Here is a 20,064-nt window from a genome sequence, read left to right as displayed (position 1 = left end):
AAGATATATTAAGCTAATATTTAAATATTACTATTAAACTAAAGTCTAATATAGATTAAAAAGCGCCCTAGTATATAAGCTAAAAATTCTAACTTTAAAAACTATTTATAATTAGATATTAAAACTAGCCTAATAAAAGATAATTTCTAATTACTAGTAATATATTAATATAAGTACTTTATTAATAAGATTACTTTATTATTATTTTAAACTTTTAATACTTACCTTATAAGTAATATAGTTAATAGGATTATACTACTAAAAATATAAATATATATAAGCTTAAAAGGAAAAGCCTACCTACTAGCTTATTACTATTTTTTTCTTCTTTATTCTCCTTTTTACTACTACTAATATTATTGCTATTATTTAAGCTAGAGCTTAATATTGTTTTATTTATTAATACTAGTAAAAAGCTAGCGGATATAATTTACTTTACTTTCTTTATATACTATAATACCCCTTGTATTTTCTATACTTTTATTATTATTATCCTTGTCTTTAATAGCCGCTAGCTCTGCGCTAGCACTAGTATCTATCTTATAATTAGTTATAAACTTATAGTTTTCTTCCTTTTAAATCTATAAATACTAGTATTATAATAGTAGTAGGGGGATTTATATTTTAATACTATATAAAGTAGCATTATATAGAGTCGCATTCTATATATATAGAATTATACTTATATACAATTATCTTTAACCTTTTTTTTATTAATTTTATCTCTTTTATTAACTTTTTAATCTCCTCCTACTAATAAGCTGCCTATACTTAAAGTATTATTACTATTACTAGGGTAAGGCTATTAGCTTTATACTAAGCTTAATATTTTTTAAAAACTTTATTAATATAGCGTTAAATTCTTTTTTAAAAGTAACTAGCAATATATTAATAGTTTATTATATTTTAAACCTAGTTTTAAAACTTTTTAACAAACTATATTTATTAGTGCTAGCAGTATATTAGCGCTTAATACTTATTACTAGGTAGTAATCGCTACTATAATAGTTATATTTATATATAATATAAATATTAAAATTATAATTATAATTAAGGCTACTATTATTAGTTAAGCAAGTAGTATATAAAAGGTTATAATACTCTATTTTTATTAAACTCGCGCTAGCGCTAAGCTAGCGTAATTTATAATAATAAAGGCAGATAGGGCAGGTAATAATAGTATTAGTTATAATATAGTTATTTTTATAAATAATTAAAATAAAATACTAGCTATAAGCTAATAAGGTAATAATTTATAAAATAAAGTCTTTAAGAATATTAAATCTATACTAGCGGTTAACTAATAGTTATATTTATAATAATAAAGCTTATAAAAAATAGCTATTAAAATTACTAGAGAAAGAAAATAAATATAATAATAATTTTTTATTATAAAGGTAATAGTACTAGCTACCTAATAGTAGAGTATTATTCTATAATTTTATTAGCTTAACCTCTTATTATTTATATAATAATAAGAATATTAAGTATATAATACTACTACTACTATATATTAATACTTGCGCTATAATAATATATAATAATAAAAAACTCTTTTTTTTCCCTTTACTTTTAAAAGTTTAAAAAGTTTTTAATAAACTTTTATAAAATAATCTATAACCTATTTCCGCTTTACCTTTATGTACTAAAGACTAGTATATAAGCGGGGAGGCAACTATTAGCTACTAGCTATTTATAGGCGCTAAAAAGGTTTATAGGAGCTAGGGTAAAAAAGGCTTAGTAAGCTAAGCCTACTAAAAAGTCTTTTGTCTGCCTTAATAAATAGGGTAAAACTTCTTATAGAAGATATTAGCTCTTATAAATAGTTCTATAATAATTAGTTCTTATATATTACTATAAGCCTATTTACACTCTATATCTTCTATTATAATCGCTAGCAAGGAGCTAGCATATTAGTCTTATAATTTTAGATAATAGATTTAAAATTTTCTATAAATATTTATTTATTTATATAGAACTATTAATTATTTTAATAGCAGTAATAATAATATTTTTATACTTAAGTATATTAGTTATTTTTAAACCTTAGAAAACTTTTATTATTTTAGCTTTATATTTTAATAAAGTAATAAGACTAAAGGATCTTTTATAATTATTTATTAGGTTTATAAAAGTAAATATATAAAAAGGATTGCTAGCTAGGATAAATATTAAAAAAAAATAGGAAAAAATAAATTAAAAAATAAAAAGTTAAAATTATAGCTAAATATAATATTACTATTAATATTAAAAATAATTATTATTATAAATAAGTAGGAGAGTTTATTATAAAAATATTTATATTAATTAAGTTATTTATATATTTATTTATATTTAATAATAATAATACTAGTTTTCTATAAATTAGCTTTATTACTTTTTTAATTTCTTTTTTTTTCTTTTAGTATTAATTACTATTAAAATACTATAAATTATTATTAAATTATTACTATTTAGTTTTAAATTCTATTTTAATATATTATTATTCAATATTTTCTTATATAATCTTTTTATTTTTAATAAGAGTTTTCTTTTATTTTTTTATAAAAAATAAGCTATTAAAAAGTTAGAAAAAAAAATATATAATATTAGTTTTATTAGCAAAGATTTGCTATATTTAGATTTTTTTCTTAATATTTACTATAAGTAGAAGATACTAAGTATTATAGATATAGTAAGTCCTATAGAAATTATTATATTAAGAGTTTATATATTATTATTTTTTAATAATATTAGTAATAATAAGACTAATATTTTTATTATTTTTCTATACTATATCCAAATATATAACTTATATTTTTATCTAGGTTTTATATTGCTTTAGCATACTAAGTATAGGCTAATTCCCTATATTAATATTAATAAAAGTCTTAGAATTTATAGAAGAAGTAAAAAGAAGAAAAAAAAAGAAGTAAAGTTAGATTTTTATAATAATATATAGATACTTTAAGTTTTTTTGCTATATTTTTAATAGTATTATTATAAAATATAATAATTATAAACTTAATTATATTAAGCTATTTATTAAATTTATTTAATATAAGATTTTAATAATTTTTAAAGCTATAGCAAATCTTAATATATATAGAAAAAAGCTTTTTAAGTAAATACTCCTTCTATATAATAGCGACCTTTAAGATTAAATATTAAATATTAAGCTTATTTTTTTTAATTTTATTAATATAGTTATTCTATATAATCTTTCTATTTTAAACTTTATAAAGCCTTTATAAATTAGCAATTAAATTATACTTATAAAGCTTAGATTAGAGCTTATTTTTAAAATTTATATCTATATAATACTAGTTATTCTACTGCTTTTTTTTAAAAAAAATAATTATATTTTTTAAAAAGGAATTTAATTATTTTAAATTAGTTATTCTTTATTATTTTATTAATATTTAATTAAAAAAATAGCTATAGCTTATCTATATTAATCCTAAAAGAGCTTATAATTATTATAAGCTTTTTTTTCTATACTTTCTACTTTGTTTTATATATTTTTTTTACTTTAATAATAATAGGACTAATGTTCTTTTTAAGAAAAAGAGTCTTCTTAGAAAGAGCTTTTAAAGGAAAGTAATAAAAAGGAGAAGAGGGTTTTATAGAGTTATTAAAAAAATATATTTCTTGCCCTTACTAGCCTAAATAGCAACTATTATAATACTAAAAAACTAAATATAATAAAAATAGCAAGATTAATTTTTATAAATATAGATAAATATAAGTTTATACTAGGAGATAGTTATAATATTTAATAGTTGCTAACAAATTTAATAGGTTTTTAGAAGAGGGTAAAAACTTCCCGCATGCCAAGCCCTACAAGATCATTTGCATACCGTAAATACGCGAGCGCAGAAGTAGGGGGGCGGGCCGGGCCCCTAACACCGGGGCCCCAGTTGTGAACTGATATGATGCAAGTCACAGCAGAATGAGAGACACCAGACCTGAACGGAGGGTGATGAGCTTGAGCTAGCACAACCTTCGGACGTCGAGCTGTCATGGCACCGGGTTGGTCGCAAAGTCAGAATCTTTTGGTCGTGTAGCCTCTCAATGTCCGATGACAGTCCCTGCGTTTGAGTCTGAATCTCGATCTCTAGCCGCTCTTGATATTGTCTGGTTCTGCGAGTCTGCAGACCTTGCGAACGTGTCCGGATAGTGAAGCCGACCATACCAGACAGCCTTTGTGTGATGACTGAATGGCTGGAAGTCGACCTGTCGTGAGACTGAGAGCTGCATTTTGGCGCTGGTCATTTAGCATATACTGGGGAAATTACTCCCCAAATTGTCTCACTCGAAGAACCTCTCCTTTTCGATGGTGAGCATTAGTCCTCGTGAGTCTCAATGTTGATTGTGACCTGGCCTTGGACTACGACTGCCCGATCTACCCCTCCAGTTATTGCTCAGTGCCCGTTCTGTGTATGGAGGAGGCGGACTGCTACCCCAAGTCTGTCTTTGCTGATGACCGCTCACTCCATCTCCATGTTGGTGTAGACTTGCGCTTCCCGGATTAGGAGCTTCTTGACCTCCCTGCCTACCATCGTCAAGCTGGCCTTGAGTATCTTCCCGTGATTCTACCAGCGAGATTGTAGGGATACTTTCGGCTGACCCACCCAAGGAATGTCCTGGCCTACCTCCAAAGGACGATGAGGATGAAGGTGGAGGCCTGATGGCTCGCAGTTGTCCTGTCTGTCTTAGACGCTTCAACTGGGATGATACGGTATAAGTGAGACGGTGTTGTGGCCCGAGCATGCGTGTCCGGACGTCAAGGACGTGGCTCAGAAGCGAGTCAGCCTCAGATTGACCTTTCTGGTAAACGAGGCTACGAGCAAGGCTTTCCATCGAACTGAGTGATTTCGGATGCTCCGCACCGAGAGTATCGAGCCTCAATTGGAGCACTTTCCGCTCAAGTCTGGCAGCTTCCTCCCATCGACGTTGAGCATTATATACGATGCACAGCTGAGCCATAATAGTGACGGTATCGGGGTGTGTTTCGCCGAGTACCTTGCTTCGCAAACGGTAGGCAACCAAGCCTACGTCCTCGGCTTCGCGCCACTGCTTCAATCGATTGAAGATGAACATGAGACACGACATCTCTTTGAGGGTATCCAGGTCGTCTTCTCCAAGTATTGTCTTCATCTTTTGAAGAATCTGGACGTGTAGTTCCTTGGATCGCTGATGTTTGCCTTCCTTATTATAGGTAATGGCTAGACGGGACTCACTTTTCAATGCCAGGCGATGATTCTCGCCTAGGGTTCGCCGGGACAAGTCCAACACGTGGAGCTGAATGTCTTGAGCTTTGCGCCAGAAATCTTTGCCTCGCATGCTATAGCTGACTCCAAGAACGCCCATAGTTGTAAGAGTCGCCTCGTGATCGTATCCTAGATGTTCCCGCCGAATAGCCCATGCCTCCTCAAGCAGCTCTGAGGCCGCGCTTTCTTGGCCTTGTAACATCAGATAGTGGCCAAAGCCATGAAGAATGCGCGCGCGATCGATTAGAGCCTGCCTAGCGTTCACTTTGTATTCAAGAACGGCATTGATATGAGGTTTAAGCTCCGAGAATGCCGCCCAATCTTCGTAGTCTGCTGATATGGGACAGACAGACGATACTGTAGCCAAAGCTTTCTCTTCATAGACTTTCAGCTCGCCACGTGCTTCCATCCATCTTTGAGTGGAAAGCTGTACCAGTCGGTGCATACTGAATTTGGGGGGCTTCCCAACCTCTTTGATAAAGGAAAATGCCTTGAGTTTTGAAATGGCTCCTTTGAATTGGATGAGGGATTCATCATCTTTCCGAAGAAGGTCCTGAAATATCTCTTGTCGATCGAGCATCGCCATCATAGACAGTATCTCAGCTGCTCGTGGACTTTGTTTGGATATTTGCTCGAAAGATAGTCGCCAAGTCTGAAATACAGAATTTGAAGTCTCGCGATCTCGACTCGGATCATCGACGCTCTCAGTCAAAAGTTCGGGAATGTCGGACGAACCAGCCCTGAAGTCAGACAAGTACTCGCTAGCAGTCATCTCAATCTGATTGAGATACGCCGCGGCTTGAGTGATAGTGAGCGGCAAATACTCCAGTGCCTCTGTAAGCTCACTCAAGTCGTCATTGCTGAGAGTAATGCTACCAGGATGCTTTGCTTTGAATAGTTTGCACGCTTCTTGGGGACCAAATCTGCGAATGTGAATTGGATTCGTCTTTGCTTCTGTAAGCTTGTAACCGAGCTGGCTGTCTCGAGTCGTGATTAGGATCCTCCCATGAGAGCACCGCGGGAGGTAATCAATCAATACTTTCGGTATTTTTCTATCGTTCTGCTTGTATAGCAGCCACTGGTCATGGCTGTCAGCGTTATCTACAACCATAACCCACGGACGATCTAGGTTTTCGCTGAGGTGATCTTGGACCCTTTGAAGCACATCAACGTCGTTATCATCGTGGCAGGATAAGCCCAGGAGTCTGGCGATCTTCCGATACGCCGTTTCAAATTTGCTCCTGGTCGCTCCGTGGACCCAGAATACATCCATCGGACTTTCTTGTCGCCGTTTCTGATAGCAGTACTCGATAGCTACGCGGGATTTACTGGCCAAGAACTCAGCCATCTAAGCATGGAGGATGAGAAGGATTCAAGATACGCACCCGATTCCACCAATACCTGCAACAGCTACTCGTTTAGCCATAGCTTGGAATCGCTGCTCAATTTCGTTCATGATATCTTCACGACCAATGAAATCTTCGTCAGGATCAAAGTCAAGCATCCAAATTGGCTTTCTCGTCATGGCCGGAACCATGGATTGGATTGCTAGCTTCTGGTCGTAAGAAGAACTAAGAAGTGACATGATCTGATCTGTCTGCGCCTTGACGTAGTCCAATTGATCCGCTTGATGATCTCCTTGGAAGTTCGCCAAGGTTTATTGGTATCTCTGAATACTTGAAGCGTAGTTTTCGACTGTTCTCTGGGCTTTCAGGCTTTTCATAGCCTTGAGCCCCTTCTCCCATGTTGAAGCCTGGGCAGATGGCTTTATTTTGCCAAGAAGATCATCCAGAGCTTTGAGCTCTTTCTCCAAGCCACCAAAAAGGCATTTCAGGCGTTCCTCGGTTTCGTTGCTGAATTCTTGTTTGTCCGCTCGTTTGTGCAATTTCTCGACGATGCCTATCATGATTGGTAATTGGTTCGCCATATGCTGGAAACACTGCGGGAGGCCCTCAACATCTCGCATGAACTCGTTCAGACGTTTCACTACCTTGATACTGAAATCGGTGAGTTGAGCGATGCTGGACGCCAAGCTCACTGCCGCAATGAATTCTGCCATACTGATCAAAGTGATCAAATGCTGGCATGGGCGTCATGCAAACACTGCGCTGCAAATGTATACAGCTTTTACGCAAGCACCTACTCGTATTGAGACCTGATTATATCTCTATTTGCCATCATCCGGGATGTAGAACTATGACGTACACCGGCTCCCTGCTTATACTTCGACATTCACCGCAGGTTGCCTTTCAGGCTTCATCAAATCAGCTTCGCCCCTTGAGACGTCGGTATTCCGTTAGAAGCTCGTGGTAACTGCACATCAGGGTGTCTCATTCTAGAGATTTCTCAAATCACCGACGTTTTGTCAGCTACAAATAAGGTTTGCACATGCCCCTCATTCGGAATAGCTCAGGGGGCCTTATAGTGAACCACCACGAAGAGAAGGGCAGACAAGGGGGCAAACAACAGCCTGTGGAAGACTTGATAGGAGGAATTAATGTATTCTTGAGTAGCTAGTCTAGCCATTTTGCCTTCGTGCCACGTTGAAGCCATTGCACGGCAGTTCTCAGCAGTGTCACGTTCTGCCTCAGCTTTGAGCAAGTACATAGACATGACCAAGCAATAGCCAGCATAACCCTCTAAAGTTCCTCCGCCATCTCCCATGGCCTCTTCCTTCTATCCTCTCTAATAAAAGCCTAAAAGCTTGATGCACCCCCTCTATTCACAATCAAAAGCAAGATACAAAGCGAAAATCGTTATGCTGGGTATTGTGTTCCTGTTGCCTTGCGGCGCCCTTTCGTCCTTTTCCTATTTGTGCGCCAACCTATATGTATCGCATGCCCGTTGTGGGATTCCTTGTTCTTGATATCCTCCCTTTCTCCCCAGGCTATGTATCGGTTGCGCCGGCGCTGGTCGTGATGCATTTCCCGAGCCAACTCTGGGACATAGATGCTAAGGGAATTCGTTACTTTAAATGATCGTCGATTTGAGTCTTGTCAAAATAAAATGCCAAAGGATTGTGATGAATCATTCTTGAGCGCATGCCAATGCGAAAGTTCGTAATGAGTGTCTCTAGTGGGTGCATAAGCTGTATTATGTGCATATGTCGTGTCGTCGTCAGAATCATGAAGTCGTGGTCCTCGGTGGAGGTAGGTATACAGTGGGGTATCATATGATCGAGTCAATCGGCCTCTTGACCTTTGCCAAACATGCGAACGCCGTTGAGCCAGTCTTTGATGTAACTTCCCAACTTTCTCTTCTTCTTTTCTTGTCTCTCACGAGCCTGCTGCTCCTTTACTTCTACTCGGATTGGACCCACCTCCATGGGTCCCACGATGCCTCGGTCACCCACTTTGGGAAACTTGCCGTCACTATTCGGACCGTAGAGCGCGGGCATCTTCAAAGGAGGAGGTGTTTTTGCAAGCTCCCGTCCGATAGACCCGCTCTGCTGAGGAGATACAGGGTCAACTTGTTCCTGAGGCCCGAGTTGATCAACGCAGGAGGCGATTGTGGATTTCCATGTCGCGTCAATCTCTGCCCATTTCTCGTTGGTAAGTCGGTGGATATCTGAAGTAGGACCTGCATTTTCACCAACACGCATCAAGTGCGTAGCAAAATTGTGCCTGGCCATGTGCCAATCTGCCCGTAAGGTTTTACATGCCCCTAAGTCGATGTGCTTGGGTGTATAAGGCTCAGGGTAGATAGTGAAGTTGGCATGACCAAGAGCATCGGACCATTTGTCTGCCGGAGGATTACTGATTGCTATTGGTGGTATCTCCGATGTGGGTACGATTGGGATGTTGTATGGCCGACGGTGAAAGGAGGCGGTCGAAGGCTTGGTCGATAAGGGAGGCGAGGGCAAAGCCGGGACCTGGGGTGTTTGAGGGGGAGCAAGAGGACTGTTAATGACTGAGGATGCGCTAGGCTCGGCGACGGAGGGTGACTGCAAAGGCGACTGTGTAGTCTCTTCCCGCTGACGATTGAGATGCTCCGTTATGAGCGGTGGTAGAAGAGGTGTCGTTGGCTTTCCTTGGTCTTGAGTTTCTTCGTCCTCGATGATACTATCGCGAGTCTGACCAACGGCTGCATCGAAAGGGTCATGTCTGGTGCTTGCTGCGGGTGTAGGCGGGGCCGCATTGTGGTGTGCGCTAGCAATGGACGGGGCTCGTGTGGAATTTGCACGTGACCGTGACATGCTGGGCTCTCTTGACAAAGGCGGGATGATGAATGATGGCGAAACCTGCCTTGACCTCCATTTGCGCGAAAAAGAAGGCATCCGAGAGCCCATCTTCGATGCTAAGCCGCTTAGTGAGGATGAGTCTGGTCGTTGTCGCTTTACATGACCCTGACGAAGGTATTCACCATCAAGCGAGGCATCATCACGACCATCATCCGCGTCGCGCATAATCTCTCCGTCATCAAAGGTCCATGCCGGCGACGAGAGCTTTGCTGGGTAACGTCCATCTGTTGTTCATTAGCCGTGCCACCAGTATGAAGACATTGCCCAGCGCAGGCTTTTGCCGTGGGCTTCATTCGTACCTCCATTGTCTCCGTCGTGTCTAAAGCTGTCAATCATCTCGCTATCTTCATCTTTCTCTTGCGGTTCTTCCTTGACCTCAGTCAGCGGCCGCTTGCCGGAGCCATAATCGCTAGAGTCGTGCATGGTCGGCGAAGAGGGCAAGGAAGACGGAGTGCTGGGGAACCCATATTGACCGCGCGAAAACGTTGGTGATGGCGTATCACACATGGTTGATGAGGACTGCGACGTTTGGTGGCTATGGTTGATTGTGGGAGAGTCCATTGAACCTGCGCTCTCTCGTTTGCGTCGCTCTTCGACCATGCCGGGCAGTTTCAATTCTCTGAGTTCCTTCATGATGGCGCAAGCTTGATGTTTTTAAGGCAGCCAGAGTGTTTACCGAGACGCGTTCATAATGCGAAGTGTTGGGCAGAAATGAGTTGTCGATGCTGAGGCGGGAAGGTACGCCCGACACTTCGCCTAGAACGTAGATTTGGTGCAACGAACGGGCAGCGGTGTTGAGATTCGGCAGACTACTATAATACGGCAGAGATGTTAGTCTCGCGATCCCACCAATTGATTCTGAAACACATGGTCATTCTCGTACGAGTCTCGTGATGTCTGCTTTTGGAGGGTGAAAACGAGGATGATGTACCAAACTGTGGGGTGGCCTGCTCAGTTGAGATTCCAAATATCGTGGCGAGTACCAAATTGGGCGAGACCACGCGTCGGAGTACCTCTTGGGCGATCTGCCAGGCCAGTGGGCTCGGTTGACAACAGGGACACGAGAATCCGGTGCAGATAATGAGGGTAAGTGGGTGAGAAGCAATCTATAAGAGGTGGGATATAGGATTTTTAGATCTTTCTCACACTATTACGCTTCAACTACTGGCCTAACGGTGGTGCTTGTGGCCGGTTCATCTAGTGGACTCTTTAGTGTCTAGAGGTCGTGCTAAGGCAACTTTGGCAAGCATGGATGGCTTTACAGCGATCCTTCCTATTGGCCTCAAGCCCATCGGGGGTCCTAGGAAACGCTAGAGACTAGACTAGGGACAGGGACGACAACCATCATCCAGGCCTAAATGTCATTTCACGCGCGAAGTCGCCGCCCTGCCGTCTCAACTTTCCCTGTTCCTGACGAGCCCAGATGCTCTGCCGTTTACCAACTTGTGATCAGTCATATAGGATCTGTCTCTGACGCAACGTGAAAATTTCTTTGGATGGCCGATTGGAAGTCTCTCGATCGATGTCAGACTTAACGAACGGAGAAATACCCCATACTTCCCCTCATTTTTGACGTCCCCAATATACCCCTTAGGCGTCGCTGTGGTAGGTGTGAGGACAACTCTGAGGGGCTGATGCATTTAGCCTGTTAAAACATGGCAGATCCGAGAATAAAACAGGACAGAGCATGAGAAAGCAAAATCAATTGCGACGCATGAATGCGCTCCACGTAGAAAAAACCCGTCTCTTTTGGCACCTTTTTAGTCCCAGCCAGCACACCACAACCGGTTTGATTTGCTGCCTTTCCTCCGTACTTTCAAGGATACGAGGAGGTTTTTGTTGGCTTACGAGCAAGGGAGCAGGTATTCCCTTTCGCAAACTGTCAGCTTTGCAGTCGCGGCAGCAAGGAGTTGATCATTCTCCGCAACATATTTCCTGGGTTTCTTTTGGTGACACGGTGAGTAGAAGCCAGCACTCAACGGGTCCATCAGCCTGGAGACGAGCCGGACGGTAGCCACGGCTTGTGGCAACCGGCAAATCCCTGCCGTCGTCTGCATGTTTTTTCGGCAGATCGATAAGAGCAAATCAGATTCTTCCCTTCGATGAGGTGGGCATGGGGCCAAGGTGCTAAAACGAGCATCCTTGTCAGAAAAAAGTCGGAGCGAGGCTTCTCGGCGATCAAGCCACCGCTTGTGTTAGGCCTGGCGACCGCCTCTGTCCTTCCCTTTGGTTCCCCTGCAGCCATGCGAGTCTGACAGATCCCTCTTTGTGGACGGGGACATGGGACGTAAGTCAACATGTGTGAGGTTACAATGCTCTTCCTTCGACTCTGGTTCTTGTTCACCTCTCTCGCGAGACCTCCAAGCAAAGAGGACGTCAAAGCTCTTTGCCTTTCCTCTCGCGATCCAATGGCTATCTAGCCACAGCAATGTGGAGCCCGGCGTGCGGCCTGGTGGAGAAGAAATGCAGAAGAAAGTTTGGGGTGCATAAGCACCAGCCTTTGTCATAAATAAACATTGTGCACTTATGCAGACCATCTGTCGTTTATCTTGCATACAAGCGACGGCCTCTCGCCCTTCGTAATGCCCTGCTGGCTAGCATGTGGTCCAATCGTATATCTTCGGTACCGCGACATGCGATGGAATCCGATTTTGTTGATAAGAAGGTTATATAAAGCGTGGCGAACCGCGAAGCGTAATCACCATCATCAAGTTGATCAAAGAGGTAGGGCAAGCGCAGTATCTGAATAGCTCTCAATCAGGCCAGCCTTTCACGTCGCGTTCCGATGATGAACAGCAGCTATTGTTGGGGTCCCTATGATGTGCTACATATGCGGATGTGAGTTGGAGACGGTCCGATCTGAATGAGCGTGTATGCTGTTTCTTGGTCTGTAAAAGTTGAACCTTCTTTTTGCTCTGCTTCTGCTTTGACAGAGACTATGATGGGATAAATGCAGCAATCATCGCTCCCCTCTGCGGGGAAAGACACAGTCCGCGCGAATGCTGCGCTTGCGATGATGCATCGTCTGTTCACATGTCGAAAGAGCCTAAGGTGGAGTGGAGAACGTTGCATTACTCCAGTGAACATCTTCTCGTATACCACGCTTTGAAGTCTAAACGTACAGGATGGTATCGCTCACGTCCGAAGTGAGGTCATTTTAGCCCCCATTCTCAGATCCAATATCGACACCAGACCTTTCTCGCCTCCTCGTCGCCTTTGAACTGGAAGTCAGCTCGGACGATATCCTCGAACCCCTCTTTGACATTCGGAGGTTTGAATCGTGCCCGGAACCCCGCAAATGCTGAATGCGGTAGAATGACCCTCTTCTCCGGATTGAAGTGCTCCCCTGCTAGTGCTCTCACAGTATCATTATGCTCACAGAGCCTTACAGGCGCCGTAAAGTACACACATCGAACAGGGACGCCATATTCTCTCGCGAGCTTTACCCATACCGCCCGTACCTCTGTGTCTGCATTGGTGTTGTCTACTGCCACGGACAGCCTTTCATCCAACATTTTCCTCGCGGCTACAACGCATTTTTCTCGCGTTTTGAGCGTATCCTGGTTGGCCCTTTCATAGCCTAGTGGTCTTAATTTTGTGAAATAGAATGTCGATTTACCACCCCCTGGGCTGCCGCACAGGATCACGATATCTAGTGGATTCTTCTTCTCGAAGGCTATCGGCGTGCTATCTGTAGACGTAGAAGCCTCCGTCAGGTAGTCAGACGGCTCAAAATGTCTGACGTACGGTCTCGGCTCTTCATTTAGAAAGTATTCTTCCGGTGTTGAAAACTTCACCCCCAAGTTCGTAGCGAAATCGCGATCTGAGCTGGCATGATCTGCCTTCTGGCTCACTGTCGCAGCTCGGCCTCCAGCATCACCTACAAAGAAACACTCGTCAACGATTACTCCATCATTCCTCTCGTCTAGGTCAAGTTCCTCGAGAACTTCATTCCACATGCCTACCCGAGGTTTGCGGTAGACATCGCGAGAAGTGGCGGCAAAAAAGGTGATGGGAAAATCAAAGTGGCCCAGTATCGCACTGATCTTGGCTTTGAATGTCGAAAGAGTCCGTTGATCAGCTTTAGCGGTCTTTAGGTCGGACTTGAGTGACAGACGACCTTGATTGCTAATTATGACAACTTGGTATCTGTTCACAATTAGCTAGTCAGACGGAGCAGCAGACCGAATTTAAGGAGCCCACCCATCCTCGTAGAGTCGCTTGATTGAACTCGGCACACTGATATGCCACCATTTCCAATCGCTAGCGTCCTTGGAGTAGATATTGCCAGAAGACGTCAATACAAGGGTTGAATCCTAATCACGGATCCCTTCAGCTTTCAAGTATCCTAGCTAAGCAGGGGAGCCATCATACGAGATCAAACAGGGCAATTTTACGCCTTTTTTCAGGCTGCTTAGGTGGCTCGTTTTCGTTTTGAGGAGGCGCATATCTGCCCAACAAGAGACTCTCATGGACAGTGCGCCATGTCAACGATTCTGGAGCTTTTTTCGACGTAGGTGTGAAAAATTTATTGACGGCGTGATCTTAGATTGATAGTTAGAATTTACGAGATAATTTTGACGACCACGTACTGGTTGTGGTTGATTCTTGTTTTCGCTTTTTGAAAGGTGGCGGCGACAGAGACTCGTCCCTTCGCTCCATTATTATAGCTGGTGGTCAGTTGTCGATATTCATTTAAACAAGGTACGGCTTTTCATATGTCTGCCATTCCCGAATGTAGACAGAGGGCCACGGAACAGTTCGACACTTTCGCTGCGTGTTGTAGTGCTAAACGACATATTGCTACCAAAACCGGAGATGTGTCTTACTTTAGGGAGCAGTCATGACGCGTGGGATTAAGCTTAGCACTACCTAGGATGTTGTTTAGGCATCACTACGAATCGCGCAGAGGGGTTGACTGCAAAATGGTGAAAGATTACGTAGAAAGTCGTTTCCATCTTTGAGTAATATTTGTTCACTCCTGGTGTATCAAGTCACTGCCTGCAAGACTGAAGTCTGCCTATGTCCAGTACCGATACTCCATTCGAGCCATGACGCCCTTCATTTTCGCAGCTTTCAGGGAACCGAATTTTCCCTGGTCATCGCACAGTCATTATGCAGCCTCCTATGTCTCATCGGAACGCCATCTTCTATCTATCCATTTCATCTCTTAATGGAAGACTGGTCATCATCATCTGTGTGTATATCCGTTGCCTCAGTCTTCCCTGAATTGCGTCGGCTTAATCTGCCTGTTCCTGGGGCCTCACGAGGGCTATTGACCGGGCTGTCTGCAGCGCCAAGGCCACTGATGCTCTTCGTAATACTGTCATTGCGGCTGTGGCCAATGCGCCCGCTGCGAACACTTCCTCCGTCCCCTTGGCTGACTTTGGCTGCATAATAGCTATTTCGTTCACTCGGTAGGGCAGGCGCTATTCCTGAAGACGAGTAGACACTCGCTCGCTCTGTATTTGCAAGACTGACGCTGACTTGTCTTCCTTGGTGGTGAGTGGTGATGCTCGCCTGATCATTGACATTAGAGCTTAACACACTCAGTGGTAAAGATTCTTTACTTCCTCCATACACAGAAGAAGGGGCCAGAGCTCGTACAGACGCATTTGTGTCTGTTGAGTTTCTGCGTCGGCGTTTCGAAGAAGACGCAAGAGTCATTACCGACGCATTGTCGCTCAGCAGATTGTTCGCTGTTGCGGAACTGTAGGTGTTTGGATGACGTTCAGTGACGTGTTGGTTAAGATGTGCAGGTATTGCAGAGACAGGTGTGGTCGGGAACTGGTGCGAGAAGTGAGAAGCTGCTGAGGGTTGGTGATTGTGATTTGCGGAGGAAGCTCCGCCTCCATGATGCCCTTGATTGGGTGCTGCAAGGAGGGTAGACGGTGCCGCAGATTGCATTGTGGTCAATGTAGTGGTCATTGAGCGAATTGAAGGCGCAGGAGAGGAGAATGTACTTCCTTCTCCACCGCCGACACCGCTTGAACTGACTCCACAGCCAATGTTAGCTGAGGTGCCCGCCTTTGAAGGAGCCGCATCTGAGTTGACCGTATCAGGGTTTGTCGACACTGTAGGCGCTATGGACTTGTTTCCAATCGTTGGCGCACCCTGACCATCCGCAGAAACTGGTAGAGAAGTCTTGCTTTGAGTTTGGGAAGTATAGCTCATGCTCTGACCTGAGGGGGAGTATGAAAGGAAAGGTGACCATTCGCTCCAGGCGGTACCGGAGGATCTAAGAAAGGCTTTTCATGGGTTTTGTAAGGGCTTTTGTTTGCTGCGTTAGCCTTCTTGCTTTTTCCATACGGAGACTGCTGGCTCCATTTGCTCGCTCCAGGGGTGCTTGAATTGGAAGAATTTTTGAGGCTGGCTAGCCTCTTCATCCAATTTGCGAAGGGACGACGACGTGTATGTCTGTCTTTAAGATCCGTCAGCCTGAGATCCAAGCGTAACCTCGTTCTTCTTCTCCATCTGTTAGACGACACCTGGGATGGAACGTACCATGTGGCCGGGGAGCTGTGTCCGCGGTCGCCATCTTAGGCTTTCAGACACAAACCGAGTAGCTGGCCACTCCCAACTTATGTCATAATTCAGGGAGGACTTGTAGCCATAGATGAAAGTCGCCTGTGGGTTGAAGAAGAAGCTTGGTTTGTGAGTGTTGGCTGTCTTGCAAACAGTCAGCCCTACCGAGGCTTCCGAATGAGATCATCCGTGAATGAAAACGCTGCCTTTAATACTCCCGACAGAAGCTCAGCAGGTGTCGCGACTAGCTTGAGATCAGAGAGTTAGCAGGCATTTATTTTCTCCGATATCAGAAGGATTTTTGGATTTTGGTGCTTAGCTTCTTGATGGAGCCTTGGTCGGCTTCTCTTGACGAGCGAGGAAAGTGTGACTGAAAGCAGCACCATCGTCGATTCCAGTTTACAATCCTTTAAGATTACGAAACACGAACAGAAAATCTACGATATGGAAGAGAATGAGCCTAGACACTCAAAGGATCTTGCCGCTTCCTCAAGATGTCGCCGCCCAGATCAAGTCCTCCGCGACCATCGCTTCGCTAACGAGTGTCGTGATTGGTCTGCTCGAGAATGCGCTGGATGCAAATGCGAAGAAAATTGAAATAGAGGTGGATTACAGTCGTGGTGCTTGTATTGTCGAGGACGATGGTCACGGCATTCAACCCAAAGAATTCAGGGAGCAGGGAGGCCTTGGAAGGCCCTGCCGTGAGCAGTATGAATGCTTTCTATGAGCCAGACACTGACAAAAACAGACACCTCGAAGCACAAAAGTGCCAAAGTCGTCTATGGAGGCCATGGATCTTTCCTTGCTGCCGTTGCTGCTCTTTCGCTCCTCACTGTGACATCACTCCACCACTCGTACCGCTCCTGTTCCACAGTGATCCTTCATCACTCAAGGCCAGTGGCAAGACTGGTCCCAGCTCCACACCATCAGCAGCTGCGGACCAATGACAATGGTACTCGGGTGACTATACAAGATCTGTTTGGTAATATGCCTGTCAGAGTGAAGCAGCGAGCTGTTGAACACTCTGGAAATCCATACAACGAGGAGAAACAGTTTGAGAGCTTGAAAAAGCGAATGGTCGCTCTTCTTATCGGGTGGCATGTTCCTGTCTCGATAAATTTGACAATGAATGGCTTAAAGAAACGGAAACTTCAGGTTCGACTGAAGAACGTTGGACTGAATGACTTCCAGATCGGCGACAGAGATGTTGTTGAGACGCTCGTAGTCTCGCCTAGGCCTCAAATTGATGTCCAATTAGTTCGCAGTCTCCTTTCGCAAGCTGGGTACATCGATCCCACTGATTGTGGCTCCTGGATCAAAGCTTCAGCTCGCACTTCCAACGTAACGGCAACAGGTACATTTTGTTTGATGCCAGCGCCTTCCAAAGCGGTTCAATTCATCTCTTTGGGTATCAGGCCTTTGATTGGAGAGACAACAGGAAACCTGTTGTTTGAGGAGATCAACAGATTGTTTGCCGAATCGAATTTTGGAACCCAGGAGGAATATGACGAGACTGTGGAGCATAAGCGTGTTCAAGACCGTCGATACAAGCGAGATGGATTCACCAATAGGCAGCTGAAAGGAGGGGGCAAGGGAGTAGACCGATGGCCGATGTTCTACCTCCGAGTTGATTTACAGGAAACCAACGATTTGGAGAGACTTGAGCGAGATGGTGTACTACAAAGCGTAATCAAAGTCATCAAGGCTATGGTTACGGGTTTCTTGAAAGACAATCACTTCAGGCTGCGTACTACTATCCGGAAGCATAAGACCGAGCCCAAAATCAACTTGGCGTTCTCTCATCTGGCTCCTACTCATATTGGCGCGTTCGACTCCTGGAGCCGTATCAAGAGTAGCAGACCCTTTCGCCCCGCTGGTCAGCTTATGGTACGAACGTCAGACCCTACAAAAATAGGCGCCGTTCATGAAGCGAAGCCAAGGACAAGGTCACCGGAACTGTCTAGCGAAAATGATCTTGCATGTCAACTGGAGGAAGATGCGATGATTGAATGGACCAATCCTGTCAGCAAGATCAACATGCTCATAAACGCTCGCACAGGTCTTGTTGCATTGAAAAGTAAACAGGGGCAACGACCTGTGAGCGCCCCAGAGAGCTTCCGATCGTCATTCATGATCTCTGCGAATCGAATTACTCGCCCTCATTCTACGCTCCCAGAGCGTGCAAAGCCAGGCTCCTGGGCAAACAATCTTCTCTCCAATTGGGAGAACCCAGTCTTCACGCTTGCAGAAGAGCCCATTCATAAATCCACCAACCAAATCAGCCTTGAGGAGTTGAACATACACTGTTGTGCTGGTGAGGCAGCTACATCCTCATCCAGGGGGATCCCGGGCATCTCTTCGGCCAAACTATCGAAAACGGCCCTCTCTGCAGCTCGGATCATCTCACAAGTTGACAGAAAATTCATTCTTGCTGACGTAGGGAAGGCCCTAGTCCTAATAGATCAACATGCAGCAGATGAACGTATCCGAGTCGAGAACCTACTTGACGACTTTTATACTCAGCCGCCAATGACCCTTGCCAAAGCGCTGAATTTTAAAATCTCCCAACAAGATCAGAGTCTCCTGGCATCTCAGAGGCAGTACTTCGCTCAACTCGGTATTGAATATAGCTTGTCCACCAATCAACCAGTATTCAGCCGTCCAGGCCCGGCAAGCGACACAAAGGATGCTAAGCCTCAGATCCATGTGACTTCTCTTCCACAGCCCATAGCACAGCGCCTCCTCATAACGCCCTCCCTTTGTCTCAATCTCATCCGTTCAATAGCTTGGTCCCTATACTCGGGCGAGATCACTCATCACACAACATCCTTACGTCCTCGGCCGCCGAAAGCGATCCTTGACCTCCTCAACTCCCGCGCCTGCCGTTCAGCTATCATGTTCAATGACGTCCTTTCAATCTCCGAATGCGAAGAGCTGGTACGGAAGCTGGCTAGAACAAATATGCCATTCGTGTGCGCACATGGGAGATGCAGTATCGTGCCTATCGTTGGGCTAGGCAATGGCGACGGCGACGGCGACTCAGGGGATAACCGTACAAGACATTGCGAGAACGAGGATGAGGTTAGGGAAAGTGATGCAATACATGCCGGTAGAGAAGGGGGGCGTGGGAATGCAGGACCAGCATCATGGGCAGAAGATGGCGAAGAACCATTTGCCAGCGCGTGGTCGAGGTGGAATAAGAACACTAGCTCACACACTGCTGAGGCCTGACTAGATGAAATGACGACTATACCAACATCACAGATACAAAAGAACTATACCCACCACAACCATCGCCTCCATACTGGAAGCATACTGCTCTCGCTTGCTACATGCTCACCCCGTACTCCGCCTGCTACTCACCTAACCCCAAACCCAAACCCATCCCGGACTCGTTTCTTCGTCTCAGACCACTCTGCCGTTCTAAATCAACCCTCATCTCCCTGGCTGCATTACCTTCGCAGATTCTTACCAGTCCATCATGCCATCCCTTGATCCACCTCTTTCGCATATTCGGGCCCTCTAAGACGTGGAGCGCAAGGATATGGCGGGAAAGGGAAACATCGGCAGGGATCTGATGGATGGTACGCCTTTTGCACAGTGGATACGCTTGATTTTAGCTACTGGAGGGGTTCAAGAGAGAGGTTAATTAGCAAATGTGAGGGTAGGAGTAGCGAGAAGGGAGCAAAAGGAACAAGAAAATTCATGAGTTTTGGCAGCAATGGCATTGAATGACTACCAGCCTCCCCGACAGCAAAGCCAAACGGACACGATAGCCATCCGTGCATCCTTCTTCCACGCCCTCCACATCGAATCCATGAGTTCGTCCCCTACATGTCCCTAGCTTTTCTTTCTCGAAGGTAGTTCCCCTTTTCTTCCGTAACACCATCTACACTTTTCCGATATGCCCCGTTCCCTTTCCGGCCAGGCAACAAAGGAAAACGCCAGGCCGTCTATGCATCTCTATGTATGATACACCCCGAGCCTCTGGCCAAGCGAGGCGAAGCTGAGCTTTGCAGCCATGTATATTCAATTCTTTCAGTATGA

At 44.0% G+C, this 20,064-nt stretch overlaps 5 protein-coding genes across 5 annotated transcripts; 1 reads left to right on the top strand and 4 right to left on the bottom strand.

Moving 5' to 3' along the window:
* Window positions 1-4,341: 4,341 nt before the first annotated feature.
* On the bottom strand, window positions 4,342-7,311 carry KY384_006832 (uncharacterized protein; the record flags this gene model as incomplete). Its single annotated transcript, XM_044815325.1, has 3 exons — window positions 4,342-6,580; window positions 6,638-6,878; window positions 6,930-7,311. The coding sequence occupies 3 exons, from the start codon at window positions 7,309-7,311 to the stop codon at window positions 4,342-4,344; spliced, it is 2,862 nt and encodes a 953-aa protein (XP_044667199.1).
* Window positions 7,312-8,433: 1,122 nt separating this feature from the next.
* KY384_006831 (uncharacterized protein) lies at window positions 8,434-10,125 on the bottom strand (the record flags this gene model as incomplete). The annotated part of the gene is made up of 2 exons (XM_044815324.1): window positions 8,434-9,716; window positions 9,792-10,125. 2 exons carry the CDS (start codon window positions 10,123-10,125, stop codon window positions 8,434-8,436), a joined length of 1,617 nt encoding a protein of 538 aa, XP_044667198.1.
* Window positions 10,126-12,662: 2,537 nt separating this feature from the next.
* KY384_006830 (uncharacterized protein) lies at window positions 12,663-14,154 on the bottom strand (the record flags this gene model as incomplete). Its single annotated transcript, XM_044815323.1, has 4 exons — window positions 12,663-13,641; window positions 13,696-13,808; window positions 13,867-14,036; window positions 14,085-14,154. The coding sequence occupies 4 exons, from the start codon at window positions 14,152-14,154 to the stop codon at window positions 12,663-12,665; spliced, it is 1,332 nt and encodes a 443-aa protein (XP_044667197.1).
* Window positions 14,155-14,655: 501 nt separating this feature from the next.
* KY384_006829 (uncharacterized protein) lies at window positions 14,656-16,030 on the bottom strand (the record flags this gene model as incomplete). Its single annotated transcript, XM_044815322.1, has 2 exons — window positions 14,656-15,674; window positions 15,997-16,030. 2 exons carry the CDS (start codon window positions 16,028-16,030, stop codon window positions 14,656-14,658), a joined length of 1,053 nt encoding a protein of 350 aa, XP_044667196.1.
* Window positions 16,031-16,471: 441 nt separating this feature from the next.
* On the top strand, window positions 16,472-19,248 carry KY384_006828 (uncharacterized protein; the record flags this gene model as incomplete). The annotated part of the gene is made up of 2 exons (XM_044815321.1): window positions 16,472-16,718; window positions 16,766-19,248. The coding sequence occupies 2 exons, from the start codon at window positions 16,472-16,474 to the stop codon at window positions 19,246-19,248; spliced, it is 2,730 nt and encodes a 909-aa protein (XP_044667195.1).
* Window positions 19,249-20,064: the final 816 nt, after the last annotated feature.

This window comes from Bacidia gigantensis (genome assembly GCF_019456465.1).
Source record: "Bacidia gigantensis strain McMullin 20006 chromosome Unknown contig_255, whole genome shotgun sequence".
NCBI classification, from domain to species: Eukaryota; Fungi; Ascomycota; class Lecanoromycetes; order Lecanorales; family Ramalinaceae; genus Bacidia; species Bacidia gigantensis.
This window is presented reverse-complemented; position numbering and strand designations above follow the sequence as displayed.